At 42.7% G+C, this 18,795-nt stretch overlaps 1 protein-coding gene across 1 annotated transcript in view; it reads right to left on the minus strand.

The window, feature by feature from the left end:
• Scgn (secretagogin, EF-hand calcium binding protein) overlaps positions 1-10,412 on the minus strand; it is a 32,429-nt gene extending 22,017 nt beyond the window's left edge. Inside the window, exons 1-4 of the mRNA XM_057788071.1 lie at positions 10,297-10,412; positions 9,129-9,199; positions 2,728-2,820; positions 30-119 (exon numbers count right to left, since the gene is read on the minus strand). Coding sequence (XP_057644054.1) covers positions 30-119; positions 2,728-2,820; positions 9,129-9,199; positions 10,297-10,378 — 336 coding nt within the window. The 5' untranslated portion in view covers positions 10,379-10,412. The remainder of the gene's footprint in view (positions 1-29; positions 120-2,727; positions 2,821-9,128; positions 9,200-10,296) is intronic.
• Between the last annotated feature and the right edge of the window lie 8,383 nt (positions 10,413-18,795).

Genomic DNA, 18,795 nt, shown 5'->3' on the forward strand with positions numbered 1-18,795 from the left:
TCTCCTTGGAGGCAACAACATGCGCTGACCTGCATGAACTCCACGCTGTTATCCAAGGGAGTTTCCAGGCGAAAGAACAGAAGGAAATTTTCGTCCTCAGATAGGAACATACTGGCCAGCTACGGGAAACAAAGAGGAATAGTCATGGACTCTTACCAATGTCCACTTAAGAGGTAAAACAAGCAATGCACGTGTTGTAGGAGACATTTTCAGAGCATCTAGGCTGGAGAACCCAACCAGCAGCTCTAAGTCCTTGGCAATCATTCGTTAATTATTGGTTCTTTCAAAAAGTACCATATTCCTGTCAGATATGAAACTATGAATCACACAATAGAAAATAGCAACAGCTGTAATGGTGATGATGCTGGATCTGTTTATCATCTAATTTGTTCTATAAGCTTCTCTAAGCACCTCCGTCATTGAGTGAATGATTAATCTATTGATATTTGAAGGTGTTGCTCTAAGGTTCATACATTATAACTCAGACATTCCTGGTTTGTTTTATTTTGCTTTGTTGCTTTTTGAGTCAGAGTCTTAATCTATGGCCAGAAACAGCCTTGCAGTTAGGACAATTCTCCTGCCTCAGGGTCTCAAGTTCTGGAATTATGAAAGTAAACTCTACACCTGGTTTAATTCAAATAATCTTAACAAGCAGCTATAAAGTACACACAGAGACACACAAACACACACACTAATACATTACTAGTATTTTTTCTAATTACAAAATCTGGGTAACAGAAATAAAAAAGCTGTCAACACTGCATGGTAAGTGGCAGAGTCTATGTTGCAATCATCCCCCTTGAGCCCACACTGAGCCACCATGTTTCGCTGATCAGGTGCTATAGATGCAGACTTTTTCAGTGCCATGTGTGGAAGCAGGCATGACTGCTCTCTGCCTAGATTCCAGGGTTCTGACTATGGTTTATACTCCTTAACACAATTAATGTCTTACATTACAATATGCAAATGTGCTAATTCAGCCGGCCACCTTCCTACAACAGGATGACCCACTGTACAATTTGATGCAGATGAGAAATGGGGACCTGAGTTCAAATTCTCAGCACCTATGTAAAAGCCAGGCATAGTGACTGTGTGCCTGTAACCCTAGTGTTGAGGGGCAGAGACAGACAGATTTAGCAGCTTGATGGTCAGTCATCCTAGGCAAGACAGCACGCTTCAGGCTCAGTGACAGACTCTGTCTAAAGGCAGTAATATGGAGATCAACTGAGAAAGACAGCCAACATCCCCTATGTCTTTCATACGAATGTTTACGAGTGAACACACATAATCACATATACGTCTATACCACGCACCCCACACACATACAGACAGACACTACACAAACAGACACACCTGATATAAAACTGTAAGCTGTGGTACAGCAGTAGCAGCCTTATCCATCTCGGGATTACTGCTTCCCTTGACTGAATCACAGCCATAATGAGTGACTGGTTTTTGCCACCTAAGTCTTAACACGCATGCTCTCTAAAGTTATACAACAACAACAAAATCACCTAACCATGAATGTCTCCCAGTGTATCCTACTGTTACAATAAGGGGCATGGAAACTCTTTCTGAACGGTAAACCGGTTTTCAACTGGAAGAGGGACAGTCGTGTGAGAAAGGCAGGACTTCGTGGCTAATGCCGTGGCTTGCTTTAGGAGGTGCTGAATAAAAGGGGGGTGAGTTGAAGAAATAAAGGTGTTTTCTGGTGGGTGGTTGTTTGTTGCATTGTTGGGAATCAAACTCGGGTCTCTACACCTGCCTGGCAGGAGCTTCCTGCCCAGCCTTTCTGCTTTGTTCTTTGTGTGTTTGGTTTGTTGGTTCACTTCTTTTATTTCTCTTTTCTTTCTTTCTTTCTTTCTTTCTTTCTTTCTTTCTTTCTTTCTTTCTCTCTTTGTTTTACTTTTTTGAGACAATTTTTCTATGTAGCCCTGGCTGTCCTAGAACTCAATCTGTAGGCCACGCTGCCCTCAAACTCAGTGATCCGCCTGCCTCTGCCTCTGGGAGAGCGGGGATAATGATCTTCAGGGAGAGGTGTTTCCAACCTTCCCTGGGAGCTGATGCAGAGGCTGAAAGGTAAATGTTTCCTAATCGCCACAATTCAATTTGCATGAGATGATTTACAGACAGATGTTGGCTCACGAATACTCCAAGGACAGAACAGATGTGAATGTTGATTGATCTACTTAAAATGATGAAAGAATCACAGAGCTGCACTTGGTGATATAATCCCATAATCCCTGGAATCCAACCACTTGGAAGGTGGAAGAAGGAAGATCCAGAATTCCAAGTCATTCTCAGCTATACAGTGAGTTCCTAGCCAGCCTGGGCTACATGAGATCCAATTTCTTAAGTGAGTGGGAGGTGGAAAGATTCTTTGTTATTAATCAGACAATAAAGGAGAAATTATTTCAAAAATATTATCTAGTCCAAAAGCCTTTCAAAAAATTCCAATTTCTCAGTTGAATGCAAGATTTCACTGTCCTTTCTGTTGATGTTCTTGTAGTTTTGTTGTTTTGAGGCCAAGTGTCGCTCTGTAACCCAAGCTAGCCTGGAACTCTCTCTGTAACCTAGGCTGTTTTTGAAGTTGCAGCAATCCTCCTGCCTCAGCATCCCGAGTGATGGGATTCTAGATATGAGTAACCATGTCTGGCTTCCACTGTCTTTGAAAGGAAATGACTGCTCATGAATACAAGGGTATGGGGTGTGTAGTCATGGAAGTACCTCTTTCATCAGTATGCGACCTTCTTTAGAGACAACATGGGTGGCCGTTAGCTGTTGCTTCACTCTCTGCACATTTTCTTGCATCAGCGCGTCCTGAAACAAAATATAGGCACCAGGATCCCAAACCTTCAAAGCATGGAGCGCGATCCCATGTTGCTCTAACTCTTTAATAATTTTTGTCTTTTCCAGAAGACAAAGCACTGACAGACATTTCTTGGTACACCAACCACCTCTTCATATCCTTACTAAAATAGATAGAAAGAAGCTTAAGGGACTACAGTGGGCTTTAAAAGAATGTGTTTAACTATCACCAGCTGTTTGGGCGAAAGAAAAGGCCAAGTTATAATTAACGTACAAGAGTTCTTTCCAGGAACTCAAAGGTTTTACTTTTTTTTTTTTTTAAACTAAACAGTCCAGCTTTGAAAGCTCCTTGGTTTCTCTGTTGGGGAAAAGTAATTGTAAGAGGGAAATAAGTAGAAAGGCAAACAAAGAAGTAAAGTAGATGTTGAGTTAGCAAAGATATCCCAGCTCCCTCCCATGGGTGGCATTTCCTACACAGCTGTTTCTATCCAGTCATTTTCTCTAGAGGACATAAAGGTTAGGACAGGGGATATGACACATATAACTAGTGGTGAAGAAGGAATTGGCACGCAAGAGCTGAGAGGTAGAGGTGATCCCAAAGATTGCCCAATTCTGAGTGCACGGGTGCTGGACTTCATGCTATACTTCTTTCATCTTTACTCTGAAGAGGCTCCAAATCTATCAGTTACAAATTGCTAGGGCCCCAAAGAGGTGTGACTGTTGAATATGTAGCACCCATGCTGGTGTCATGGTAAGGTTGACTCAGCTTCTGGTGGGCTCTCTGGAAACCTCATTCATCTAACATGGGCAGGACAGTTGCTTGGTGGCCTTGAACTGATCTAGATGTCCCCCTTTCTCACTTGAAATTGGTGAGAATAATTGTACACAGTGCTGCCAAATGAAATTCTTCAAATAAAAACAAAATTTGAACTGGCCTAAGCATTTATTATTCCTGTCTCATCCAGAATAAGATGCCCCCCAAACACTAGCCACACCCAGCTATAAACCCAGGGCACACTGCTTACTATTGAACCCCCATGCACTTGCCATATAGAATGCCAGCCCAGGAACATGACAGCAAGACAGGCCTGGCCCGTGACCCCCATCATAGGCTTCCAGGGGACATCTTTGTCCTGCTTTCCCTTCTACCAGATTTCTCCTTGAGAGGAGTCTACTGTGGTTGAGGAGGTGATAGGAAGGGGGGCTACTTATTTCGAGCTCAGAACAGAAAGGATGGGTAGGGAGCTACGAATTTGCTGAATACCAAATAGGAAAATGAACATGAAGCTAGAATCTTCCATAAAGAGCATCTCAGAGTCCCCACAGCAGCTGTGAGAGGCACGAAAATGTCTCTGTACACTGAGGCCCTTGGCTTCGCCCCTGAGCTCCTGCCATTTTCCTCTTTGCAGGTGGGTTTCTTTACACGCACACATGTGTGAATGCTTGAATGCACCTGGGCACTTGTGTGTGTGGTTTGGATTTCTGTTTTTACTTGGCTAACCTATTAGCAGTCTTTTTCTCTTAGGACCAGCCCCTTCAGCTGGACTATTAATATGGTGCATGCTTTCGAGAGTGTAAACCCAGGCTGAAGAGTGGTACCCACTCTCCAATTCGCAACCATTGTCTATTGCTACCCTCAGGCAAGCTGTGTTTTTCTCCCAGATCAGTCTCCGTGATTTAGAAGAATAAAGGAGAAAAGTGTCAGAGCATCTGAGGCACCATTGCCTCAGGATTTAGAAGCCTGCTGTTTCCTTTGTCTGCCAGGAAACAGGAAGAAATGGTGGTTTGACAAGCTGGACACTGGCCCACCCAGACTGGCTTGGCACTTTCAAAAGTATACGCTTGTGCTTCCTTCGGGTACCATTGTTACCTCAGGATAGAACCGAGAGTGCCCAGTCCTGTTAGTAAAGCCTAGGACCAGGTGGTTTACAAATGAGAAATTATTCAAACAATCCAGGGACAATTTGGTGACCTGTTTTGGTATTTTTTCAAAACAAGTTCTAACAATTAGTTGAACAAATGTGATTCTCTCTCAGGTGTATCCAGTCTTTGACATTGTGACAAGACAATGTGACCTACAAAGTTCACAGTGGAGAACCGTGCAATCAAATTACCAAGAAAAGCAACCTCATGCTTTAATTAAGTTTATGATTTTGGTTGAGCCTCCTTTATCACTATCTTTGAAATCAGGCAGCCCCTGGACATTATTGCTTAGCTCTAAACAGCATAAGACCTTGAAGCTTAAAAGCCAATCCTTGGAAGTTCAGGTACTTTGGTCAGTAGAATCAACTTCAGGCTAGAAAAGACCAGCCATCGCTTCGAGAAAGTGGTCCTTGGCACTGGACTCCTGTCCCACTAATTGCGGGAAGAAGATACAGAGCATATGTTTCATATTGAATTATCAACAAGGTAGAAAACACTCTTAACTGATGACTTGAGCTATTGGATTCTCTAAGTTCATAGTATGTATATTTGGGGTTAAGTATATTTGGGCAGAGATGGGAGACATAAAAGCCAAGGCACAATACTTAGCTAGGGATCCTTTTAGAAAGTGGAATTGGTGGTGTGGAAAAACCAGGGTGGTGTTACACAGTAACCCAGATTAAATCTTCCATCTTGGAAGGAAGTTCCTTAAGACTCAGGATGTTCTAAAAGTAGTCAAAGTATTCTTTTCTGCAGGAATCTCTTTAAAATCAAGGTCATGGTCATGTCTCTTGCCTCTAGGACAGACATGGACAACAGAAATATGGAGAGCCACTGAGTTTTGTGTCATTTGATCAATATTTCCCTCTTCCATGTTTAATCTTGAGCAAGTTGATCAACAAGTCTAAAAATGGAGTCGTGGGGTTGGAGAGATGGGTTTGTATACTATAGCCCCACCAAAGCCATCTGCTGGGCTGATGGCTTTGGCCTTATATTTAGAATGATTAAAGTAATGATTAAAATAAGTGGACTTGGACAGATTGATTCTGTAAATACATCAACCAAATGTATTCAAGGATTAAAAATGAGAAATAGTGAAGCGCCTTGTTTTAAAAATTGAATATATTCCTAAGTGAGTCCACACCAAATGAGAGATGTGGGAGGGGACATTAGTAAATTGAGACCAAAGCCTCCAGTGACAAAACAGTGTCACAATGAACAAATATTGTGTGTTCCCATGGTGACCGCTGGCCAGCCACCTTCTCTCCTTGAGTGCCGTTTTTTACTCTTAGAACCAGTGAGTGAGGACTTGACTTTCAATACCGTTCAAAGCCTGCTGGGACTTTGGGAAATTTGTTCAAAGGTTTGTCTCCAAATCTACAAGCTAGGCATCTCCAGAGTTTGTTTTAGATCTCAGAGCCTTCTGAATAATTAAGAAGTATATTTTCAGTACCCATTCGTAACTGTTAGGTAAAGGGGTTGCATAATAAAGGCTGGAAAGATATGATCCCAAGGAGACGCCACATCATCGCGAGAGCATGTGAACAATGGGTGCTTCAGCTACTAGAATGTTCTTTCCACTTGTGCTGGCTCCTCATGACACGGAAGAGTAAGTCATGATTATTCACACTTTATGGACATTAAAGTCCAAATTAGGGTATTTCAATGGCATGTTGTTCCCAGCTACAGGTCTGGAGTTTAAGATAAAGATTAGACTCTGTCTACACATATTCCTATCTTTCCCTACACCATGAGGCTTCTCTGAAGGGGGCTCTCAGAGACAAAATCTGTATTCTCTTTTCCCTGTGGACGGTAAACAGGGTTCCATTGGTTTCCAAGATGTCCTGCCAACCTGGTTCCTTCATGTGTCAAATGCTAAATGTGGACTAGCCTGCCTGCTCTCAGGTCCATAGGCCATCCATTTGTCTGGGTGATGGTGGCTAGTTCTCAGCATGTAAAAAGAAAAGGTGTGTGGAGAGCCAAGGAAACCCTGAAGGAATGTGTATTGTTGACAGGGTCACGACCATGTCAAAGACCTGTGGGAAATTGGCAAAGCTCCCCTCCTAAGGTGAAGCTCAGAGAAATGGCAAAGTCTTCCTCTGATCTGAATGCAAGTGTTACCTATGCAAAACAGACCAACCACAGCTTCCATCTCGCAGATGTGTACAGTCTGAAACCGAGCACCTACAGACACCATCCACCAAACCTAGCTAACTCCTCCCCCTGTGCTGTACCTAATGAAAACACAGAGAGTCCAAGTTGGCACTGCATAACTAGGTGTGGACTGCATCAGAGGGCACACAGCTTTCCTGTCCGTGTGTCTGTTTATCTGTCCTTTCTTCATTCCCTCGCCACCCTTAGTCAGGTTACTCGGGTTCCAGGTCATCACCATGCAGAAAGAGAGGTTAGAGTAGCAAGAGTAGCCCTGACAGTAGATGGCCCCATTAGCCTGGCCCCTTCCGAGGCTTTAGGAGGCTTTAGCAGGGAGGCTGAGTGTTCAGTGAGACTGATGAGCAAACAGCTTTCTGTTAGAAAACCCAGAACACTCTCAGAATAAATAAATACTTTATTTACATGCAGGTGTGCATGTGCGTGTGTGTGCGTATGTGTGTGTGCATGAGAGAGAGAGAGATTTGAGACAGAGTCTTACATAGCCCAACCTGGCCTCTAACTTGCTATGTAGTTGAAGACAACCTTGAACTGCTGCTCCCACTGCCTCTACTTCCCAAGTGTTGGGATTGCAGATGTTTGCTACCATGCCTGGTTTGTGCAACACAAGACATAAAATCCAGGATTTTATATGTTTTAGGCAAGGACTAGAGCAACTGAGCTACCCCAGTCAAAAAAAATCCTCCCTCTGGGATCTCAGTGATGGATTTTTTTTTTGGGGGGGGGGTAATTAGTCTGTCTTAGAGTCTGAAAGCTTTGAATGATTTTAGTTTCCTCTGTGTGCTTTCTTACAGTATCTCCCAGTCAGAGCTGAGGAAATGGCATCGAATCATGGGTTCCTGGGAAACCATAGCCTGAGCCTTTACAGGTGCAGGGCTCAGAGGCTTCAGAGTGGGCTGCTGACGTGGGAAACTGGGTGACAAAGTGGCAGTGGGAGTCTCAGTTGTTAGATACTTCCTCAGCTAGACCCACGACTAGGGCAAAGGGAACAATGAGACCAAGAGAAAAGGAAGCCAAGAGTTGGAGAGAGGAACTTGGAAATGAAGAATAAACAGCAGAAAGAGTTGAGACAAAGAGACAGGGAGAGATAGGAAAGGAGGAATAAAAGACCTGGGGGACAGGAGAGACAAGAGAAAACTTTGAGGGGAGGAAATAGAGAAGTCAGAGGAGAGCTGAAGAAACAAGTGAGAAATACCCAAAGATCACAGAGAGACATGAGACAGAGCGGTCAGAGAGAGAGGAGAGCACCAGCAGACATTGTGAGGTGTAGGGCAGAGATGTGGCCAAAGCACTGAGAGATGAAAGAGGTACAAACTGTAGAGGGAAACAGAGGGAGACCAAGAGCGGTTTTCTGTTTTGCTTCCATTTTGCACCCAGCTGTCCCATCCTCTAACACCTTTCCCTGCAATCTTCTAGGGTGGAGAACCTATGACCTTGGTTCTAGAGAGACTGAGCACACCCCAACGCTCCTTCAGGCAGAGGACTAAAAGCTAGAGATAAACATTTCATGTAAACACAGTGGTACTGGACCCTTTCTTCCTGTGATGACCACCCACCCAAAGGAATTCTCTCCACATTGAACATCAATCACACACTGTCCTGGCCTTTGATGTCTCTATGTTATCTTTCTCCTCTCCTTTGGTACAGGAACCTTCTAGAATTGATCCACATCTCTCCAGGCCAGATATACCATTTGGGCAAACTGCTTTAAATTCATATCTGACTCTCAGAATGTAGTAGGTTTTGTTCTGGTTTAGCAGTTCATGAGACATCTACAACCTTTTAATCAAACATATCATGGGGAAATGATTTTAAATGATTTGTTTGCCATGAGCAAACATGGAACCTTAAAGCTCATAGCTCATAATGTATTCTTTATTCTTTTGTGGTTTAGGTCTAAGAGCTACCCTACCGTTTGCTGAAATCCATTAGCAGAGATGTAACCAAGGAAACGCTCAAATTAGAGTTGGCTGAGTCCACGAAGTTAGGCACTCTAGCTGCACGACAGATGTTTCCATGAAAATCAGTGGCCAGCTTGCTTAATAAGATGGTGCCTTTTATAAAAACATCTGCCTAAGTCTCTTTATATTGCTAGGAGAGGGAGAGATGCTACAGGCAAAGAAGAAATGAGGTCAGGTGGGATTATAGGTTCAAATCAGCACGGGACTCTGCGGCTTGCATTTTGCTGAGAGACACATACTAGAGTGCCCTGTGCTGTGAGTACTTACCTCCATGCCAGATTTTGCCAGCAAATGGTCGAAGAAGGCATCCAGCTCTGTCTCTCTTATGTAACCTTTTTCTAATGCAAGAAGATAAACATAAATAACAGTCACCAATACGGAATAAATGTGACAGTGTTTGTCTTAAAGAATATTGTAGGTGTGAGGAAGGCTCGAAACAGTGCCTCGTAGATCCCAGGCTGGCCACAGATTTGCTATGTAGTTGAAGAAGACTTTGAACTCCTGATTTTCCTGCCTCCAACTCCCAAGTGCTGGGATCATAGGCATGTGCCACCACACCTGGCCATTCAGATTTCGGTTTAGTCAGGGTTTTATATTTCATATGCATGCTTTCTAAGTTTTTTTAAGGTTTGTATTTATTTTGTGTGTGTGTCGGTGTATCTGGCAGCAGTGCAAATCAGTGTCTGTGCCCTGAAACCCAAGGTGAGCATCGGATCCCCTGGAGGTGGGTTACAGGTAGTTGTGAGCCGCTCAACATAGGTGCTAGTACCAAACCTGCTTCTTCTGAAAAAGCAGTATGCGGAATTCATGGCTGAGCCATCTCTCTAGCCCACACTTGTTGCTGTTGTTATTTCAATAGCTGCCCAATAATATCTTGATGGGGTGAATACTGAATCCTAGCTTCTGTGTGTAAACACACCTTTCAGATATCGTCTTTGTGTTTCTCTAATTACTAATGAAACAAAACCAAATGATAAGCAGATAGGTTTTATTTTCAAGAATGTTTTGAGGTAGAGGGGAAGTAAATCTGAATGCCACTAAAATTCATCCTCCTTTGTAGGAAGTGGAAAATGGGTAATATGACAGCCACTAATGAAAACTTGTCACATTTACAGAAAGAAGCACCAGGAATTGCTGAGTCTTGGCCCAACAGCCTAGAATACGTCTGCAGTTATATATGTTAATATATTAATTGCATATCGCTATGATAATATGCACGGATTGGTATAATTTCCACGGGTTGGAAAGCAAAACCCCTCAACCCACACAGAACTTTCAGAAGCGTTATTCATGTGTAAAACCACTAAAATAAGCCGACTGTGCTGCGTGTACTCTATGAGGCACACAGTAGGCAACTTTTTCCACAGGGAAATTAGGAGAAATTCCATTTTCCTTACTGACTAAGCTAAGGGTTCAAGCAGCCAAAGCGACTCACCTTCCCTGTCAAAGTGTTGCCAGATCTGCCAGAAGCCAGCGGCGTCCAGACGCGCCTGGGGCTGCCCGCTTGCGTTGTCCATGGTGCTGACGGCGGCAACGTAGCCAGCAGTAGTTCCCAACTTGTCTGCCGGCTTCCTCCCTCTAGGGCTAGCGACCAGTGGGCAGGGCAGGCTTGAGGGCGAACCGCTCTTCGATGTCGCTGAGCAGTCTCAGCCTGGATGGCAGGCTTGACGAGGCAACCCAGGAGCCCGGGAGCCCGCCCCGCCGCTGGCATGCTTCTGCCCCACCCCGCGCGCCCGGCAGATCACAGCGGGGCTCCTGCTGTGGTGGTGTGCGTGGGTGGGGAGGGGGTAGGGATCAGGCAGAAAGGAGCTGTCTCTTCTGTCCGCGGTTCACTGCCTTTCAGTTTAAGTTGTTTGTCAAACTCACAAAAACATTCCCCTCAGTTTGACTCACCTTTCAAACTAATGCCTCAAGGGGTTTTTCTGGAAAGGGTTGTCTGTGTAAAGGGTTGGAAGAAGTGTCAGCCTGGCATCTTTTGGAACTCATGAGATGGGCACATACTGTGGTGGGGAGGGAAGGAGGAGGATGAAGGTGCTCACAAGTGCCTTCTGACAGCAGATTGGGTCAACAGAGGATACACACATTACTGTAATATACTGTAGAGACTTGCTACTGCAAGACACTACAGTCTGTAGCTGGTTGTTTTACTCTTTACTCTTGAATTACCCTTGAAGGGCCTGCCACCTTCCCAAACAAACACACAAAGACTTATTCTTACTTATGAATGCCTGGCTTTAGCTTGGCTTGTTTCTAGTCAGTTGTTCTTAAATTATTCCATCTACCTTCTGTTTCTGTGCTTTTACTCTTCTCTCTTCTATATTGTTTTCCTTCCTTCTTACTCCATGGCTAGTCGTGTCGCTGGGTGGCTAGCCCCTGGTGTCCCACTCTCCTCTTTTCTCTGTAAGTAAGTAAGTAAGTAAATAAATAAATAAATAAATAAGTCACCCAGACACGTAATATCAATGGCAGGGTTCTCAGAAGCTCACATTTGACTCCCTAAACGCACTTGAAGATCAAAAGCCAGCCATCATTTAAAGAACACATTTTCTAATGACCAGAACTGATTGGCTAGCTGATCTCCCAGACAGTAAAGAAACTACTCTGATGACTTTTGACTTAAAGTGTTTTGTTAGGGAATCAGTAGGAGTTGGGGTAAGAGTTGGGCTAAATGTGGTGACTCGCACCTACGATTCAGGGACTCAGGAGAATAAGGAACACCACGGTTTTCAGGTTAACCTAGGCTGCCATGTGCAACTTGAAAGAAAGGAAAAATAGAAAGGAAGGAAGAAAGGAAGGAAGGAAGGAGTGGAAGAAGGAAGAAAGGGAGGAAGAAAGGAAAAAAAGAGACACAGAGAAAGAGAATGAAAGAAAATTGGGATGAGTTGAACCAGGAATGCCCTTTCTTTGTGGCCTGCCCACTCTTCTATTGGCATCCAATTTACTCTAAGGAGCACACAGATGTAAGCTATTTAGACTACAGTAGCAACAAGAGCATAAAATTCATCCAATAGCTCTGGTTACTTATCCTGATGAACCAAGTGGTAGCTCTGGGTTGGATCACTGTTTCTCTCTCTCTAAACCTTGGTTTTCATGTTTCAGACTGAAGAGTATGATGTCTGCCTGGGAGGACTGCTGTGCGGGTCAGAGACACACATGGAAATGCCCAGTCAATCACGACTGCTATTCTGTAGTGCCTGATGACAGAGTGACGTATAGTCTTTAAAACGGACTTGGAGAAAATAAGGAAAGTTTGGAAAAATTTACAGCCAAGAGAAACCTACTGTGACATGATGTTAAATGCGACACTTAAGGTTTTAAATAAAATGGATGTCAGATAATAATATTTAGAATAGTTTAGAAGTAGGGAGCCTTGGGCTCAGAATGCAGCTTTGCAACTTGCTAGTTGTGGGATACTGGACAAGTTACTTAGAAACAGGTTGTTTTGTTTTTGTTTGTTTGTTTTAGCTTATTATAAAATGAGACCATAATAGCGTTTGCCTTGTAGAGTTGTCAGTGTTGCCATAATGTTAAATAATGATGCTATAGATTCTTAGCACAGTATATGTAAATAGTACAAATTAGATACTAAAATGATTAATCTTCCATAGAAACTTACTAATGAAATAAATTTTTAGAGTTTGGAGGAGTATTATTTAGATAAAGGGAAGAATAGGAATATCATTACTCATGAAGAAAGTGCTGGATACACAAATTGAAGAAGCGGATAGTAGGAAAGGAAGAAAGGCTCAGTAACCATAGCAATTAGATGTGGCCCTAAGAAATTATGGGCTACAATCCCACACATCACTAAGGGACATTAACCTGTGTGAACTCACCATGTGGTTGACTGGTCTTGTTTTCTGATTAGTAATAGAAGAAGGAAAAGAAAGACAAAGGCCAAAAGTAGTGGTGGGAGCTAAACCAGGGCAGGCAGTTACATCCCCATGGAGTGCATCTCCATGAAGGAATTTGCTGCCTAAACAGAAAACCTATGTCACAGAGCATTTCTCATAAGCCAGGCATGATGACACACATCTGTAATTCCAGGATTTAGGAGGTTGAGGAAGGAGGATTATAGGTTCCAAACCACAGAGAGACCATTATTTTAAAAAGAAAAAAAGAAGAAGAAAAAAAGTCTCAGAACATAGGGATAAGACATAATACTAAAATGCAATTTACAAAAGTGTGCCTACAATCAGATCCAATACTGTAAGACAACAGAAGCATGTTTTCATTCAGATCAAAACTAGAAGATAAACAGTAATGGAAGAGAAAGCAATTAAGAGACTGCTCAAATCTGGAAAGCAAACGAACAGACAAGTTTCAAGCGGCACCCGGTGTCTGGAGCTTCTGAGTTGCTGCCATTTCCACCCATGGGCTACCTTGAAAGTTTATTACCTCTCTCTCTCTCTCTCTCTCTCTCTCTCTCTCTCTCTCTCTCTCTCTCTGTGTGTGTGTGTGTGTGTGTGTGTGTGTGTGTGTAGACAAGTGCCAAAGTGAGCATAGAGGTCACAGTGGTCAGTTCTCTCTTTCCATGTGGGTCCCAGGGATTGGACCTGGTGAATTCAGGTCACCTGTCTGGCAGTGTGTGCCTTTACTCACTGAGCCATCTTGCCAGCCTCATTCATTCTTTTTAACGCAATCGCCTATCATAGTACTAGGTAGACTGTGTTAGTGTATCTACACTCCTCCTGCAGAGTTTTCTTCTGAGATAATCACCCAGATCTCAGCAGGGGGAACTATTAGGGGAAGAGTGAAAGATACCGGGTAAGATTTCCCTGGCTTATCTAATCAGAGGCTTTACCTGAAAAGCAAATACTCCCAGCACCAGTATCAGCTGGAGAAGAAGCACGTTGTTCATCGATTGGCTCAGCCCCTCCCACAGAGGCTCCAGACTAGTTGGTTTAGAGGGCAAACTCTAAGTGGCCTTTAAAACCTTCCCTGGGGATTGCATTGCAATCACTGAGCACACTTTTACACCCTAGTTTTCTGTTCTTTACATTTTGGTCATTTTGTTATTATATTTTGATAGGACTTTTCAGATGTGTCCATTTGCCTCAAGAGAAAACAAACGTCTAAGTAATACTGTTTTATTAGCACCTCAGCTTCGGGGAAAGTATACTTTATGTCTTTCTGCTCAGTTTTGTTTTAGCAATCAGTGGCTAAAATTCAGGTCCAAAATGAAGTCTTTTTCTCTTTCCCCCACTGATGTGTTTTTTATCTCCAGTAATCATGTCCTGCTTTCTCATTTGCATAGCTAATTAACGGTTAGTTGCACAAGAAGTAGCGTTAGTCTGTAATTTGAAGCATTGCTAATTAACCCTGAAGCTTGCATTCAATTCAGTGTTGAAATATCTGCACCATTTTACAAACTCGGATTTTGAACTAGAAACAGGGACTGTGCTTTCTCTGGCATCATCTCCTGGCGATTATTAAACATTCACGCTCAGTAGATAACTTATGAACCACACAGTTGACTTAGAATTCAAAGAGGTCATCTTCACTGAGGGGCGAAGGGAATAGATACAAAACAGGGCAGGGTTTACTGTAGGAAAAATTTTAAATCACTGGATATAGAGATAATGTCTGTTAATATTTCCATTTTTGTTTCCTTTACAACCATACAACTAGTATACATTCTTTAAACAATAGAGTTCAGAAACAATAAAACAGGGGAAAACTTCTTCATAATTTCAACTTCTAGAGATAGTCAATAGTAATAACATACAGGTATACGGCCTTGCAAGCCTTTTTATACACACCAAAATGGGGTTCTTCTGTTGTCATTGGCCTGTCCCACTGAATGTCATGAGTCATGTCATTAAATGTATTCCTAGGGAATCATCTCAGTGGCAAATTATAATTTATTCTAAGTCCTGTTCACAGGACTTTTTGTTCACTCCTAATGATTTTCCCAGTGTATAATTATAACCAACTAGTGTTGGACAGAACAAAATATAGCATTTGAAGTTTTTGACACATATGGTTGAGGATGGTTTCTCCTCTTGACTATGTATTTCTAGTTCCAGTAAATGTGGAAAAAGACCTTTCCCACTGTGCTAACAATGAACAAAAGAGCCTAGAATGACATTCATTCTAAAGTAGTTGTTGCAACTTATTTTATGGTGATTGTTTGGATTTTTTTTTTTTTTTTTTTTTGAGACAGGGTTTCTCTGTCGCTCTGGAACCTGTCCTGGAACTAACTCTAGTAGACCAGGCTGGCCTTGAACTCACAGAGATCCGCCTGCCTCAGTCTCCCAAGTGCTGGGATTAAAGGTGTGCGCCACCACCAGCCCAGCGTTTGTTTGGATTTTAAAGAGGTGTTGACAGAGGTTTTTGTCCTGTCTAGTTCTGAAGCCATTCAGTCCCCAAAAAACACACAGATGTCTACATTAATTATAAACTGGTTGGCTTATTAGCTCAGGCTTCTTATTAACTCTTATAACTTACATTAACCCATAATTCTTGTCTGTGTTAGCCACATGGCTTGGTACCTTTTATCAGCAAGGCATTCTCATTTTGCTTCCTCTGTCTAGGTGACAAATGTAGACTGAGTCTTTCCTCTTCCCAGAATTCTCCTGTTCTCATTGCCACACCTCTACTTCTTGCTTAGCTACTGGCCAATCCGAGTTTTATTAAAACAATACAACTGACAAATCTTTACAGGGTACAGAACCATTGTCCAACAGCAATGAAGTGGCGCCCGGTGTCTGGACCTTCTGAGTTGCTGCCATTTCCACCCATGAGCTACATTGAAATTTTATTATGTGTTATTTTTTTCTCTCTCTCTGTGTGTCTTAAAGAGGTCAAGTTTGTAACATACATATGTCGCTCCAAAATCCCTCATGCATAGTTTCACTGTTCAGTTTTTCTATATTATCTTAATGGGATTTACTTTTCTCTTAATGTCACAAAGACTGATAACACACACCAACACTCTACACCATTTCCTAAACCTGTTAACATGAGAAGAAATTTGAAATGTTTTTCCAGCTACTTATACAGCTTCTTGTTATAAGTTTAATAATACAAAAACAGCATAAGAGGCTGGAGAAAGGACTTGGTGGATAAGTACGTTTTGCACAAGAATGAGGAATTGAGTTTGAATCCCTGAAAGCCCATAAAGCAGGGTGCAGTAACATGCAGCTATAACCCCAGTGCTCCTGTCGAGCAATGGGAGATGGCTACAGGCGAATCCCCAGAAGTTCAAGGGCTGGACAGCCAGTCATTTGCAGTGTTGACAAGAGACTCTCTCAGAAAAGGTGAGAGGTGAGGACTGATCCCCAAGATGGTCCTCTGACCTTATATTTGTGGCACCATGCATGGACCCATATTTACATGCACACACATACACACACATACACAAACTAATTTATTTAATTTTACAATCATAGTATAGGCCTTGAAGTTTTCTTTTCCACCTTCTCCACTCTGGTTTTATGTATGTTCTGCTATTACACAGACATATGGTAACACTAGGGATCATGTCTGAGGCACAGCATTTCATAAATCAAGGAAGTCAAAGTTAAATCTATGTGAGCATATGGGACAGGACTAAGCCATCTCCTTCCCAAACTGACTTTAACTTTGCATGCAAAACATTGATGTTTCAGGAAGCAATGTTTCCTTTAACCTGATTATATGAGCACTTGACTCACTGATTTGCAAATTTCTTTCCTTTCAATACACTTATTTAAAAGCCACGAATTTCCTCTATTGTTTTAGATATGGCCTATGAGTTCTGTTTAATTATACTTTTTTTCTAATTATTTTCTGATTTCCTTTGACCTATGAGCTAACCTGTCTCCTATGTATGTATGTTTCTTAAATAAATTGCTTGAGGTTGATTTTTAGCCTTATCCCACCGTAGATGGAGAATGTGGTCTATGATAATAATCTTTACAAATGAGTTGAGAGTTCCTAAATGGCTTTTCATAAAGTAAATTTCCATAATTGTTTCTCTTGGGTTTGAAATGTGGGATTTACCCATTTCAATGATATAGTAACGTGTTGTTCTGTGCTCTATGTATCTTGCTTGTTTGTTTTGAGACAAGAAGCTCATTGCATAGCCTAGGCAAGCCTCAAATTAACAATCCCTGACTCAGCCTCTAGTGTGCTGGGATTACAGACATGGGCCCCCACGCCCACTGGAGACTACTATTGGAGACTACTTATAGAAGATTCTAGTGTCCCCTAAGATTTGGGTGACACTGATTATCTAGAGAACACGAGGAGACTAAAAGATAGGCCAGTGCTCTGTGTCCTCCCTTGACAACCATAGAAGGGTGAGCAGAGGAGTATACCTCATATGACCTTCATCTAATGGTTCATGAACAGCATCCGGTTGCTATGGGCATGCAGCGAGTGAAGAGAGCAGCAGAGGCATTAGTGATTACGTCTTCTCCAGGAACCTTTTAAGAATCACGCACAACAGACTACAAGTTCCTCAAATTCTCAAGCTGGAAGGTGAGCTCTGCAGAGTCTATGGGTTGCTGGCTTCTTCAAACTGGGAGCCTCCTGGGCTCAAAGCCAACTCTGGCATGTAGCGTCTGCTGCTGCTCATGGAAACATCAGCCCAGGATTATGCTTGGGTAGCTGCATTTTTCCCTTTGGAGACAAGAAAGTGGTTTTGAGTACAGTTTGGGGTACACGTTGAGAAAATCTAGGTCCAGTTCCACATCACAGTAGGGCCTGAGTTCCTGCTTGGGATGGAAGATGGGGAACTTCAGATCAGAGGTACAGGAGTTTTCCCAGGGAGTATAGTTGGGTGAGGTGGGCTGAGAGGAACCTTTTTCCAGAAAAGTAAATGTTTTTCTAGGAACTTACTCAGACTTCGATCAGAGTCAGGCTTAGGAGAGCCCACAAACAGAGCAATCAAGAATTCCTTCGGGGCTGGAGAGATGGCTCAGAGGTTGGGAGCATTGCCTGCTCTTCCAAAGGTCCTGAGTTCAATTCCCAGCAACCACATGGTGGCTCACAACCATCTGTAATGGGGTCTGGTGCCCTCTTCTGGCCTTCAGGCATACACACAGAATATTGTAATAAATAAATAAATTAATTAATTAATTAAAAAAAAAAAGAATTCCTTCCTTATCTGGTAATCCCGCTTTTAAACTGAATGGAACACACCTCAAAGGGCTAACAGTCTTTTTATTTGCAGGAAGCTCTGCTATGTCAATATTTATGCAGAGATTTCAAGCTGTTCTGTTGGCCCCTGGTCTGATATTTCCTCGGGGGGCGGGGGGGGAAGATGGCAAACCCAGATGCTATGCAGGGTCTAAACAGAGTGGCTTACAGGTGGCCGCTCATTCCAAGCCTAAATTTATTTTATGTCAAAGCCTTAAGTAGTTGACATTAACTAAAGGCACACAGCTGGACAGAAGGAAACAGAGCACAGACTGGAAATGGTGTGCCATGCTTCTAGCTGCCGCCCCTATCCTGGGAGGGATGCATTCAACAGCACCGTTTTCTTTCCCTGGTTGTGAAATAAATCACAGAGTCAGGTGAAGATCTAAACAGCAGGATGATTGCTGATATTTGGTATTGGGTGTGGCACAATCAGGAAGGATACTAGCTGGGGTTGCGGGGTAGGGCGAATCTTGGGTACCTCCTACGTCAAGCTCTCCTCCATTTTCCAACCATATTATAGTGAAGTCCAAGTTCCCCAGAGATAGGCTGAGTTTTATGTGCAATGAGGGAGGGAGCATGGGGTAGATTTACAAACAATAAGTAACTCTTGAGAATTGTATCATCCGGTAAGATTCTTCTAAATGTGTGCTGATCTGATTTTAAGGCTTCTGTTAGGGAAGGCAGAAGCATGATAAATACAGTGTTCCTGCAGGATATAGAGATTAGAACTGTCGGTAGCAAAGAATGGGGGCCTGGGAGAACTCTGATGAGAAGAACTTCTTTCCTTGATGGCGTCCACAACATC

The sequence above is a fragment of the Chionomys nivalis genome, chromosome 13 (genome assembly GCF_950005125.1).
Source record: "Chionomys nivalis chromosome 13, mChiNiv1.1, whole genome shotgun sequence".
Classification (NCBI taxonomy): Eukaryota; Metazoa; Chordata; class Mammalia; order Rodentia; family Cricetidae; genus Chionomys; species Chionomys nivalis.